Source organism: Prionailurus bengalensis, chromosome C1 (assembly GCF_016509475.1).
Source record: "Prionailurus bengalensis isolate Pbe53 chromosome C1, Fcat_Pben_1.1_paternal_pri, whole genome shotgun sequence".
NCBI lineage: Eukaryota > Metazoa > Chordata > Mammalia > Carnivora > Felidae > Prionailurus > Prionailurus bengalensis.
Genome location: NC_057345.1, coordinates 177,626,089 through 177,640,064, shown reverse-complemented (window position 1 = coordinate 177,640,064; position 13,976 = coordinate 177,626,089). Strand labels below are relative to the sequence as shown.

At 35.8% G+C, this 13,976-nt stretch overlaps 2 protein-coding genes across 4 annotated transcripts in view; one reads left to right on the top strand and one right to left on the bottom strand.

The window, feature by feature from the left end:
- ANKAR (ankyrin and armadillo repeat containing) overlaps nucleotides 1-13,976 on the bottom strand; it is a 73,380-nt gene that overhangs the window by 2,845 nt on the left and 56,559 nt on the right. The window contains 5 exon segments of the mRNA XM_043577302.1: nucleotides 1,305-1,501; nucleotides 3,007-3,116; nucleotides 5,741-5,858; nucleotides 6,541-6,699; nucleotides 13,447-13,569. Coding sequence (XP_043433237.1) covers nucleotides 1,305-1,501; nucleotides 3,007-3,116; nucleotides 5,741-5,858; nucleotides 6,541-6,699; nucleotides 13,447-13,569 — 707 coding nt within the window.
- The window catches only part of OSGEPL1 (O-sialoglycoprotein endopeptidase like 1), a 30,189-nt gene that overhangs the window by 13,960 nt on the left and 2,253 nt on the right, over nucleotides 1-13,976 (top strand). The window lies entirely within an intron of this gene.

Genomic DNA, 13,976 nt, shown 5'->3' with positions numbered 1-13,976 from the left:
AATCCTAAAAGTTGGGTGCTCGCTTCAGTAGCACATGTAGAATCCTAAAAGTTGGGTGTTCACAGCTCCAGGGGCTGCCATTCATCCTCGGTCACTGTAGATTGGTATAGTTTTTACACCTATTTTCCAGTAGATGACAGTAAAGTACCCAAGGAAGGGACATCTTTTTGTAATTCCCAAAAAGTTGCTATGTAGGCTACTTGGGGGAGTGACTGTGTAAAATAATACTTTTCATTATTTATCCTAAATTGATTTTTGAGCCAGTAAATATTATTTTTAACAATGTCAATTATAGGGGTGCCTGGGTGGCTCAGTCGGTTAAGCATCCGACTTCGGCTCAGGTCATGATCTCACAGTCCCTGAGTTCGAGCCCTGCATCGGGCTTTGTGCTGACAGCTCAGAGCCTGGAGCCTGCTTTGGATGCTGTGTCTCCCTTTCTCTAAACCTCCCCCGTTCATGTTCTCTGTCTCAAAAATAAATAAACATTAATTTTTTTTTTAAATGTCAATTATAGCAATTTAATTTAGATTTCCCTGGCTTATTAGATAAAATTAGGTACTCAGTTTTGGGTTTTCAGTTTTTCAAAGACTTAAAATGAAGATGTACTAAAAATTGGTTTATAGAACCATGATGTACTGGATCTTATTCTTTTCTATTATTATAGAGTTAATACTGTATCTTGAATAGTTCTGTTTCCTACACATAAATAGTGCTAGTTGCAGAGACTTGTAATGCAGCTATATCTACTAAAGAAAAGAAAATGTGCCCATTCTAAGGAGATTCTCCTCTCCCTTTTGCAGAAGCTTAAGCTATAATGAAACTATAACACTGAAGCAAAATCCTCCGAGTAAATAAATGCCTTTCAGACTTTGCCATAACTCCAGTCACCGAGTCTGATTTAGCTGTTTCTATCCTGGGAGTCTGGCCTAACTTTGAATCAGGTTCCAAAGTCCCATCTGATGCAAAGGTCATGGTGGCATTCCTGGTCAGCTCAAATCTCTCAAGTATATCCCCAAAATGGCTTCTTGGATCAGACTTGGAGGCAACCAGAATCCCAAAAAGCTTTCTGAAATGTGAATAATCTTGGCCAAACAGGATCCCCAAGATCTGGTTGTGTTCATGCCGGCACAAGAAGTTCTGTTGCAAAATCAGAATTAAAACAGGCTTTGGCAGTGGACATTTAGAATGAAGTGTATCTCTTGGTATACAAGGCACAAAAATAGTTCCCCTTGTTTGAGCTTCCTTAAACTTTCTTACAAGTTCCTTTATCGATAATTTCAACTTCACAAATACAGACACAATACCTTAATGCAGGAAGTCCCACTCGCTGTTGCATCTGAAATTCCTTTAGAAATGCTGGGTTAATGCTTGCATCTCTGCTGATATTATTTGTTAATCGAAGGAACTGATTAGGCTTATTTCTGCATTCCTTTAATAGGATGCGGAAAGCACTTGCGTTGTAAGTTAAGTAGCCAAGAGCACAGGAGCAAGCTGTGCGAACCTAAGTGAAGAAACAGTTCCTCCATTGAGCTAAAACATCTAACACATGTTCTCATTAAACATTTCCTAAGAAAGTCTTTGTAGCTATGTTTAACAAACGTGTGTCAACCAATGGCAATCTATACATGGACGCATAACAACGATGTTTTCAGAGAGAGATGTCAACTGCCACTAATTACTAGTAGTTGTTCTCAGTCCGGACTGCATTTTAGAATCGCCAGAAGTTAGAAACAACAACAAAAACCCACCAACTGAATCAGACTTGCTTGGAGGTAGAATCTGGGCATTTGTATTGTTTTTTAAAAGTGCCACAGGTGATTCTAATATGCAGCCAGAGTAAGAACCATTGAGTTTGAAGTAGGACAGTGGGTCTCAGTCTTGATTGTGCATTGGAATCCCCTTGATAGTTATGAAAATTACTCGTGCCTAGTTACCACCCCTAGAAGATCTGATTTAATTATTTTGGAGTGCAGTCTGGACACTGGAATTTTTCAAAACAGCTCAGTTGATTATAATAGGAAACCAGATAAGAGACGATAAGATAAAAACAAGTTTAAAATAAGACACTCAGGAAAGCAATTCAATTTTCCACTGGCAAAAACAGAAAAAGTAGATCTTTCCTTTCTTAAAGGGAATACCCTTAGTCTGTGACCCTGAAGTAATTAAGTTACTCATATGATTAATTAAAGTATATTCCTGGACAGTTCTTAGAAAATCTGTTAGTGGTGGCCTAAGAACTGTCATAGAATGAACAAAAACCACACACATCCCGGGTAACAGAGGGTTCATATACTGGTCTCTACATTGGCATCTGACTGCTTTATATGCCCATATAACTTCCATACCTTGAACAGTGGTTCTCAGTGTATGGTCCCTATCCATCAGTTTCAGCTTCTAGGAACTTGTTAGAAATGCACATTGTAGGGCCTATACCAGATATATTCAATCAGAAACCCTGGGAATGGAGGCCAGCAATCTATGGTGTAACAAGTCTTCCAAGTAATTCCTATATTCCCTGAAGTTGGAGAAACACTACCTTAGACCTGGAGGGGGGAAGTGCAGGGGAATACTTAGAGGCAAACCACTACTACAGCCAGCCCAGCCTTCTTCACACTGTCATCTCTAATCCTGTTTGGCAGATAAGGAAAACTCCAATGGATTCCATTTTCATGCATTCCAAATAATCATAGAAATGACTTAGTGACATCACTGGTTAGTAACTAACCAGTTTTTGTGAGAGATTTTATAAATATTTTAATTACCAACTTCTATATCATCAGTGTACTTATCTGTAGATTGAATCTTAAGTTATTGAAGTTAAATGTGCACATGTTGTAGGAACAGAATTGTGGATGGCAGATACTGTACTAGAAAACTCCTCTAATTTTGTATTAGTAACATGGACTATTATATAACATACTTAACCCGTGGAGAAATTAGCCCACAAAAGTGAGAGGCAGCTTACATTTTTAGAATATTCAATTATAGAAAGACTTTTGTTTTTACCTCTTCTTTTTCTGAATACAAATGATAGCAGAGCCGTTGGATTGTCCCTAATGTGGCAAATGCTTCTGGAATACCAGCTCTAGAATGAGCCAGGCTAGCTATTAAATTTCCTACAAATAAGAAAAAAAATGCTTGTGTTATTTAAATGATATAAACTGATATACTGTACTTTTGTTCATTTGCACATATTGTTAAAAAGGATTGAGTCACAAGACATCTCTGTTAATGAAGAAGATCTGAGAAAAAGCATGTATATATTAAATGTGGAAATTTTCCCCCCAAATTGTGATTTGGTTTTCTGTCACAAACAGTAAAAATTAATTAGCTTTATCTAAGAGTGGGGAATTTTGAAAATCAGAGGTTTTTATCCCCATGGCTTCAGAATATATTTTGTTTTGAGCTTTAGCATTTTTACATTTTTTTAAGTTTATTTATTTTAAGAGACAGAGAGAGCACATATGAGCAGGGGAGGGGCAGAGAGGGAGGGAGGGAGAGAATCCCAAGTAGCTCTGTGTTCAGAGCTCTCTGCTGTCAGCACAGAGCCTGATGTGGGGCTCAATCTCATGAACCATGGGATCATGACATGAGCTGAAAGCTTAACCAACTGAGCCACCCAGGCACCCCTGAGGTTTAGCACTTTTTTAATGACTATGAACATAATGATTGAACTACCATAAAAAGTTAGTATGTCCTCTTTGTAGTCCAGATTGCTTTGAGTTAAGAGCTTAATGGTATTTTAAAACCAAGCAATGTATTACTAACTTAAACTTAAAATCATTGAAGTTTTTGCCATAAAAACAAATGTTTGGGGGTTGAAAATAAGGTAATTCAGTAATAAAATAAATGTGCAGCTACCAGCTTACAACCGTTTCATTCAAATATGTGTTTTATTTTTAAAGCATTCATGTGATATTCTTTCACAATATTGTCACTGTGTTGGAAAAAGTGCAACACAAATTTTAAGATATAAAGGCATCCACCCATATAAATATGAATGGATACTTTATTGAGGTATTCATTGGGTTTTTGTTCTTGTATTTTTTTTTTTTTTCTGGCCTTCTTTATAAACCAAGGCCTTTGTATTTATTGTTTCAGGATGGGGAGGGATGGGTTGTATGGCTTGGAGCAAAAATTGTCTTAAGATAACCTTTTTTTCAGGCTTATATATTTTTAAAATCTATGTGTATAGAAGGCATTATTTTAGGTGAAAAGGAGAAAGGAAGAGAGGTGTCTCTGAAGATGAGGAGTAAGAAATGGGGAACAAATGGAGGCAGTCAGAGACTCTAAGACTAAGAAGGAGATGATAGGAATAGGAGCTTTGAGTGGAGAATGGTTATGTAGTGCACATAGGAAAACTGGACAGTTGGCGACAGAAATTCTAGTCTTTGCAAAACTTCTGTGCCTTTGGAGCTTCTTCTGGGAACCATGACTTAGACCGTTAGCACGACACTTATTTTACATTATATCTGCAGCCTGAATATCCTGCTTTGCTTCAGATACCCCAGACTCTGGAGATGCATATGACTCTGATGGTGGAGTGCAGAGAAAGGCCCAGTAATTTTTGAGATTCAGTTCCTACCAGCCTGAGACAATATGTGAAAGCTAGTATAATATGGTATTTCTTGCACAAAAGAGTTTGTGGAGTAAAATCTAAACCCACTACAGTTGTTTCTCAGAGCCATAGAATTACTATGACTTGAATTAAGAATGCTATTTAGATAAAAAGTATTTAATAATTTCTTTTAAACATGTTTTTGTCCTAGTTTCCATCAGAAAGTTTTTGTTTGCATGAATTTTCCTTCCATCTCAAGTAAAAATATAATTCCATGGCAGCAAGTATGATTTCCTTTCCTACCTTCTATGATCCATTTCAGTTAAAACAAACAAACAAACAAACAAACAATTTATTTTTTGGTAGTAGTCACTCCACATGGTTGTCATCCTGATACTGTTTCATGTTGTGTTGAGAGTGATCTATCAGGGCGCCTGGGTGGCTCAGTCGGTTAAGCGTCCGACTTCGGCTCAGGTCATGATCTCACGGTCCGTAAGTTCGAGCCCCGCGTCGGGCTCTGTGCTGACAGCTCAGAGCCTGGAGCCTGTTTCAGATTCTGTGTCTCCCTCTCTCTGTGCCCCTCCCCTGTTCATGCTCTGTCTCTCTCTGTCTCAAAAATAAATAAACGTTTAAAAAAAAAAGTGATATATCAAGTCAATTAGCTTATTATTAATTTTGAAAGCTCTGGAGGAGATACAGTTATACAACTAGCGTTAAGTGTGCCAAGAACTCTGTTGGACTATTTTGCTTTGCTATATTGCATAGCAACAAAGGGAACTCTAAATGTTAGCAAAATGTGAACAATTGACCAAAAGAAAACCAGACAGAAGTATAGCAGTATAAATCTGCCATTACTTTCATAAATCAGTGTGTAAACTTTGTTGTTGGTAGCTCATAGTTTAATTCTCATTTTCTTTCTGGAAAAAATAATTAGAGGTTTGAAAAAGTAAGAAATCAAAAAGGCCATGTTCAGAGTTACCCTGCTGCTTTTTGGGGTGCAGAGTAGACTCCCATTGTTCCATGTAGGCTTACTGTGGAGTTCATGTAGATTTGTACCAGCTCATTCTTCAAACCATGTGACATAGTATCAGGCTTATTATTATTTCTCAGATTACAAAAAATTATTTTTGAAAATAGTTTTATGTAGTTGTTTTATGTAACTACCTTCCAGTTATTTCTTACCTGTCAAGACAATAGTGGTAGAATGAACTGAATACAGACTGTCAACTAAAATAGTGACACCTCTTGCAGACAAAGTAATATGGTCCATGTCTATAATGACTTTAGCTAATATAATAATCTGAAAACAAAAAGAAGCATAGAATCATTGAATGTTTTCTATTTGGCTTCTCTAATTAAGCTTTAATGTTTTTTGGCTACTTCTCAGGAAGGTTAGAGGGGTAATTTGGTATTATTCAGTAGAAGAAAAGCAAGTGGCAGGGGTGTGAGTTAGAGTGCTTGTCCCTATCTGATTACTGCAGTGAACATGGTAGGCCATTGCATTCTTCCTACAATATTTGCAGGTTTTCCATTCTTGAAGTATGGGTTCATAGAAAATATTTCTCCTAAATGTTATAGGCTAGAAAAAGAAGAGAGAGAATAAGAAGAACCCATATACATCTAGTTGTCATGGGTTGAAGAACCAGTGTGATCAGGTAAAGATCTACAGTTAGAAAACATGTCTTGGATACTACCATGTTTTTCTGCCTGTAATATGTGGATGATAAAAATAATACTATCTGCCCATCAACCTGACAGGGTTCTTATAAGCATCAGATAAGGTACAAAGGCAAAAAGTGCTGGTAAAATGAAGATATCCTCATAAATAACAGGAATTTTATGAGGTGGAAAGGGCTGGTGTGAAAAATACTGCAAATTTTACAAATCAGTAACCACTTTTCCAGATTAAAATTTGTTCTAATTTTCAAGTTTTTGACTAAAAAGACACTTATGGATTTGAAGTTTTAACTTCAGTTTTGTACCTGAAATGCTGCCATTGCCTTCTCAGTTTCAATTGTTGATTCAAGAAAAGGTTCAAAAATTGATATGGTCATTATTCCACTTTCCAATATTAAGTATTGTTGAAGGCGATTATTGAAAGCAAAAAGGGTTAATGCATAGCCTGCTCTTAAACAAACATCCTAGAAATAGGAGAAACATGCGTTATCTTTTTTTCTTTTTTTAACTCAGAAAGGCAGGTTTTAGGTTTATTTATTTTTATTTTTAAGAGAGAGAGAGAGAGAGCCAGCAGAAAGAGAGGGAGAGAGAATCCCAAGTAAGCTCTGTGCTGTTAGTACAAAGCTTGATGCAGAGCTCAAATTCACGAACGGTGAGACAATGACCTGAACTGAAATCAAGAGTCAGACACTTAACTGACTGAGCCACCCAAGTGCCCCACATGCATTATCTTTAACTTAGTTCATTTATTATGTTACTCAAGGTAATTCTGCCCATCTAAATACATTAATTCTTATCTCTGGGAGTGAAACATGACATCATTGGGGAAAACAGGTAATAGAGTCAACCCAGGATGTCATTGAACAGATTAAATAGAGAAGTAAGTTGTGGCTTCAGGGAGAAGAGAGAAGTAATATTCATATTCAGAGGGAATGTTAGGTAATAATTGTGCAAATAAATAGCTAAACAGAAATAGGAAATTCCATAATTTCACTAACCCTCAACTTTTTTGTTTTAACATATTTTTATTTTCATTTCAACATTTCAAAGTAGAATTTGATAAGTCAAAACTTCCTTGTATAGCATACTATATATTACATGTTATGCATTGTGGGATGGTCTCTATCATCTCTCAAAATAAGTTCATTTGTAAAATTCTGTACTATATCCTAAGAGGGAAACAAAAGAAAGATGATTTAAAAATCACATTTTAATTTTCTGGGACTTGGCAAACAGAGCAAAAGCCAGTTCTTAGAGTCTGTTCACTTGCCAAAGATGAACAAGTATGGTAGATCTTCCAGAAAGACCCAAAAGATAGAACTTTATCACTAAATCTTATTTTTAATATTTTGTTTGAACAGTATAGTACAGAGAGAACCATTAATCTTAGCGAGTTTTCTTCTTTCAGTGTTAATCATTACATAAAAGTGCTATATGTGCATACTAAAATATTTACCAATAAAATTATATGATGCCTGAGATTTTCTTGAAAAATAATATAGGAAGAGTAAGTAGATATATAGATGAAATAAAACTGGCCATGAATGAATTGATAAGTGCTGAAACTGGGTCATAGGAATATTTAAGTTCATTGTGCTACTCTTTTATTCTGTATGTGTTTGAAATTTTCCATAATAAAAATTATGTACACACAAAGTAGTCACCTGGCCATAAGCAAGAAGAAAAGTATTAGGAATACACAAAAGAACAGGGTCCAGTGAATGAAGCAGGTGGGAACAGGCTGAGAAGAAAAGGAGAATGATTAAGAGCAGAATGAGTAGTAGAAGAAAAAGGAGAAGGGTGTCCCTGAGGAATGAGCAATGAGAATAAAATGTGGAATGAACAGAGAAAGAAGAAAGGTGGCTTAAAGAGTCAGTCAGACACAAATTCAGTCTCCTCACCCTATATTCCCCATATTATTACAGCAGCACATCTCCATTTTTTCATATACCACAGTATAGTGGAAATCTATATATTAATAAATAATGCTTTGAGTTCATTTCTCCCCCATAACCCTCTTTTCTTCCTCCCAAATCTAAAACTGACAGTTGGCAGTTTTCTTCCCTAATTGCTAAATGCACTATAGACAACAAAAGTTCTCAAATTTCTCTAGGGTTAGTGGTATCCAAAGTATGGCCCATGGACCAATGACAGTCGACAAAATGGTTGACATCAGGATTACAAAAACTGGGAATTCGAATTTAAAAGGAACAGCTCTTCCTTATACTTAAATACCAACTTATCTAGAAAGATGTTTATGGCAGCATTATCAACAATAGCCAAATTATGTAAAGATCCCAAATGTCCATTGCCTGATGAATGAATAAAGATGTGGTGTATATGTATATATACAATGGTATATTACTCAGCTGTAAAAAGAATGAATCTTGCCATTTGCAAGGATGTGGATGGAGCTAGAAAGTAGTATGCTAAGCGAAATAAGTCAGTCAGAGAAAGGCAAATACCATATGATTTCACTCATAGGTGGAATTTAAGAAGTAAAACAAACATAGAGGGGAATAAAAGAGAGAGGGAAACCAAGAAACAGACTCAACTATAGAGAACAAACTGATCGTGACGAGAAGGGAAGTGGGTGGGGAGATGGGTTGAGTAGATGATGGGGATTAAGGAGGGCACTTGTAGTGAGGACCGGTGTTGTATGTAAGTGATGAATCACTACATTGTACACCTGAAACTAATAGTACACTATTAGTTGCATGTTAACTAACTGGAATTTAAGTATAAATTTGATTAAAAAAAAAAAAAAAAGGAGAACTTTTAAAAAAAATTGTCGTTAGCCAAATACCATAGTAATCATTGCTGCATCAGTAGATGCTAAAATTGTTGAGCAAAAGTACATGCAAAACAGAATATTTTCATAGGCTCAAAATGTCTCACCTTAAGATACTTATTAAAAAAGGGAAGTACAGTGACTTTACAGTGGAGAAATATGGCAGATACTACCTTAACCAAGTACCCAAAGTTAACATTGCCAGTTATAAGACATAACAGCACCATGTACCTCCTGAAATGATGCACTAGGCAGGTGAATGAAGAAGACCACATCATTTCTATGGTACTCTTGCCAAAATGCATAACCTCAATTTAATCATGAGAAAACATCAGATAACTCAAATTGAAGGGCATTCTACAAAGTAACTGGTGTGGACTCATCAAAAATGTCAAAATCATGGAAGACATGTAAAATCATGAAAAACAAAGGACTGAGTTTCACAGATTGAAGGAAACTAAAGGGACATGACAAATAGATGTAATGTGAGATCCTAGATTGCATTCTGGGACAGAAAAAGGACACTGGTGAGAAAATTGGCAAAATTTAAATAAAGTTTGCAGATTCTTTAATAGTATGGTATCAACGTTAATTGCTGGTTGACATCCAGGAAAGCGGGATGAAGGATATGCTAGAACACTCTACTATTTTTGCGAAATTTTGGAAAACCTAAAGTTATTGCAAAATTTAAAGTTTTTGTTGTTTTAATTATCCTACCCATTAGAGATTGCTGGGGAAGGCTTTCCTTTATCACAAAGTTTGAGAAGCACCACTAGAATAGTGGGTGACTGAGAGTTGAAAGGTCATAAAATTTCAAATTTCATAAAATTTCAAAAAGAAAAATTTTGATGTATCCAGGACAGAAGAGATTTGTTTATTGGCTCTCTAAGCGTTAAAATTGCTACCTTTCACCTGTATCAAGAGATGCAGCAGGGCATTATATCATAATCAAGGGGTCTATCCACTAAGAAGACCTAACAATTGTAAACATTTATCCACCAAATGTGGAAGCACCCAAATATATAAATCAATTAATCACAATCACAAAGAAATTCATCAATAGTAATACCATAATAGTAGGAGATTTCAACACCCCACTCACAGCAATGGACAGATATCTAATCAAAAAATCAACAAGGAAACAATGGCTTTGAATGACACACTGGACCAGAAGGACTTAACATATATTCAGAACATTTCCTCCTAAAGCAGCAGAATATACATTCTTCTCCAGTGCACATGGAACGTTCTCCAGAATAGACCATATACTGGGACACAAATCAGCCCTAAGTAAGTACAAAAAGATCGAGATCATACCATGCATATTTTCAGACCACACCCCTATGAAACTCGAAATAAACCACAAGAAGAAATTTGGAAAGGTAACAAATACTTGGAGACTGAAGAGCATCCTACTAAAGAATGAATGGGCTAACCAAGCAGTTAAAGAGGAAATTAGAAAGTATATGGAAGTCAATGAAAATGATAACACCACAACCTAAAACCTCTGGGATGCAGCAAAGGTCATAAGAGGAAAGTATATAGCAATCCAGACCCTACTAAAGAAGGAAGAAAGATCTCTGATACACAACCTAACCTTACACCTTAAGGAGCTGGGAAAAGAACAGCAAATAAAGCCCCAAACCAGCAGAAGACAGGAAATAACAAAGATTAGAGCAGAAATTAATGCTATTGAAACAAATAAACAACAACAACAAAAAAACCAGTAGAACAGATCAATGAAATCAGAAGCTGGTTCTTTAAAAGAATTAAAATTGATAAACCATTAGCCAGTTTGATCAAAAAGAAAAAAGAAAGGACCCAAATGAATAAAATCAAGAATGAAAGAGGAGAGATCACAACCAACACAGCAGAAATAAAAACAATAATAAAAGAATATTGTAAGCAATTATATGCCAATAAAATGGGTAATCTGGAAGAAATGGACAAATTCCTAGAAACATATACACTACAAAAACTGAAACAGGAGGAAATAGAAAATTTGAACAGACCCATAACCAGTAAGCAAATCGAATTAGTAATCAAAAATCTGACAAAAAACAAGAGTCCAGGGCCAGATGGCTTTCCAGGGGAATTCTACCAAACATTTAAGGAAGAGTTAACACCTATTCTCTTGAAGGTGTTCTAAAAAATAGAAATGGAAGGAAAACTTCCAAACTCTATGAAGCCAGCATTACCTTGATTCCAAAACCAGACAGAGACCCCACTAAAAAGGAGAACTATAGACCCATTTCCCTGATGAACATGGATGAAAAATCCTCAACAAGATATTAGCCAACCGACTCCAAAAATACATTAACAAAATTATTCACCACAGCCAGGTGGGATTTATACCTGGGATGCAGGGCTCGTTCAATATCTGCAAAACAATTAAAGTGATTCATCACATCAATAAAAGAAAGGACAAGAACCATATGATCCTCTCAATAGATGCAGAAAAAGCATTTGACAAAATACAGCAGCCTTTCTTGATAAAAACCCTCAAGAAAGTAGGGATAGAAGGAACATACCTCGAGATCATAAATGCCATATATGAATGACCCAACGCTGATATCCTTAATGGGGAAAAACTGAGAGCTTTCCCCCTAAGGTCAGGAAGGGATGTCCATTCTCATCACTGTTATTCAACATAGTATTGGAAGTCTTAGCCTCTGCAACCAGACAACACAAATAAAAAGGCATCCAGATCGGCCAGGAGGAGGTCAAACTTTCAGTCTTTGCAGATGACATGATACTCTATATGAAAAACCCAAAAGATTACACCAAAAAACTGCTAGAACTGATTCATGAATTCAGCCAAGTTGCAGGATATAAAATCAACGCACAGAAATCAGTTGCATTCCTATACACTAACAATGAAGTGACAGAGAAATCAAGGAATCAATCCCATTTACAGTTGCACAAAAAAAACCCATAAAATACCTAGGAATAAATCTAACCAAAATCTATATGCTGAAAACTATAGAAAACTTATGAAAGAAATTGAAGGAGACACAAAAAAAATGGAAAAAAATTCCATGCTCCTGGATAGGAAGAACAAATATTGTTACAATGTCAATACTACCCAAAGCAATCTACATATTCAATGCAATGCCTATCAAAATAACACCAGCATTCTTCACAGAGCTAGAACAAATAATCCTAAAATTTGTATGGAACCACAAAAGACCCCGAATAGCCAAAGCAATCTTGAAAAAGAAAACCAAAGCAGGAGGCATCACAATCCCAGACTTCAAGCTATACTACAAAGCTGCAATCATCAAGACAGTATGGTACTGGCACAAGAACAGACACTCAGATCAATGGAACAGAATAGAGAACCCAGAAATGGACCAACAAATGAATGGCCAACTAATCTTTGACAAAGCAGGAAATAATATCCAATGGAATAAAGACAGTCTCTTCAGCAAGTGGTACTGGGAAAACTGGACAGCGACATGCAGAAGAATGAACCTGGACCTCTTTCTTACACCATACATAAAAATAAACCCGAAGTGATTGAAAAACCTCAATATAAGACAGGAAGCCATTAAAATCCTAGAGGAGAAAGCAGGCAAAAACCTTTTGATCTTGGCCATACCAACTTCTTACTCAACATGTCTCCAGAGGCAAGGGAAACAAAAGCAAAAATGAACTACTATGACCTCATCAAAATAAAAAGCTTCTGCACAACAAGGAAACAATCAGCAAAACTGAAAGGCAACCGACAGAATGGGAGAGGATATTTGTAAATGACATATCAGATAAAGGGTTAGTATCCAAAATCTATAAAGAACGTATCAAACTCAACACCCAAAAAACAAATAATCCGGTGAAGAAATTTGAATGGAATGGAATTGGATGGAATTGGAGAGTATTATGCTGAGTGAAATTAGTCAGTCAGAGAAAGACAAAAATCATATGACTTCACTCATATGAGGTCTTTAAGAGACAAAACAGATGAACATAAGGGAAGGGAAACAAAAATAACATAAAAACAGGGAGGGGTACAAAACATAAGAGACTCATAAATATGTAGAACAAACTGAGGGTTACAGGAGGGGTTGTGGGAGGGGAGATGGGCTAAATGGGTAAGGGGCACTAAGGAATCTACTCCTGAAAATCATTGTTGCACTATATGCTAATTTGGATGTAAATTTTTAAAAATAAAATATAAAATATAAATAAATAAATAAATAAATAAATAAATAGAAAAAAATTGCTACCTTTCAAAGATGAAATAAGTCAACTATGAAAAATATGGAATGATATTATTTCATTACTACAAACTAATGATCTACCAAAGAGATTTTACATTTCTTATGTAATATATTTAAATATTGCTGTGCAAAAGACATAATTTGAGGATATGGTCTAAAAACCATTCTACATGAGCTTTAACATTTTGTAAAGGCATTACCTTATCTTGTGAGTGAAGAAGATGAAGGACATCGGCATACTTAAATCCTTCATTTTCTTGTAATTCATTCTGTAACAGATCATTCCCTAGGACAATGCATGCCAAGGAAAATGCCACTTCAACCTAAGTATGTAGAAATTAGTTTATTTTTCACTCATGGTTTATCAAATGACATATTTCATTATACAAACATTTATATGGGATATACTAATTCAACTGTGTAATTCATTGATTCCAATTCTCCAATAATAGAGTGGCATTTACAATGTCCGAAGCAATGTCCCTAGCAATTTTTAACAGCTGGGAAAATATCCTTCCTAAGTGTGCCATCACCAACACAAAACTCCATTTGAGAGGTGGGGGGAGCAACCAGAGCCAGCAGGAAATGTGAGGAGGTATTATCTTAAGTGCATAGTTGTATCCTTTCCACATCTAAAAAAGAATTTTTTTTTTTTTTAAATCCTGGCCTGGAATAAAAAACTGTTTTGAACTACTTGTTAGCTGTTGACCATTGAATTCTAAGGCTTCAA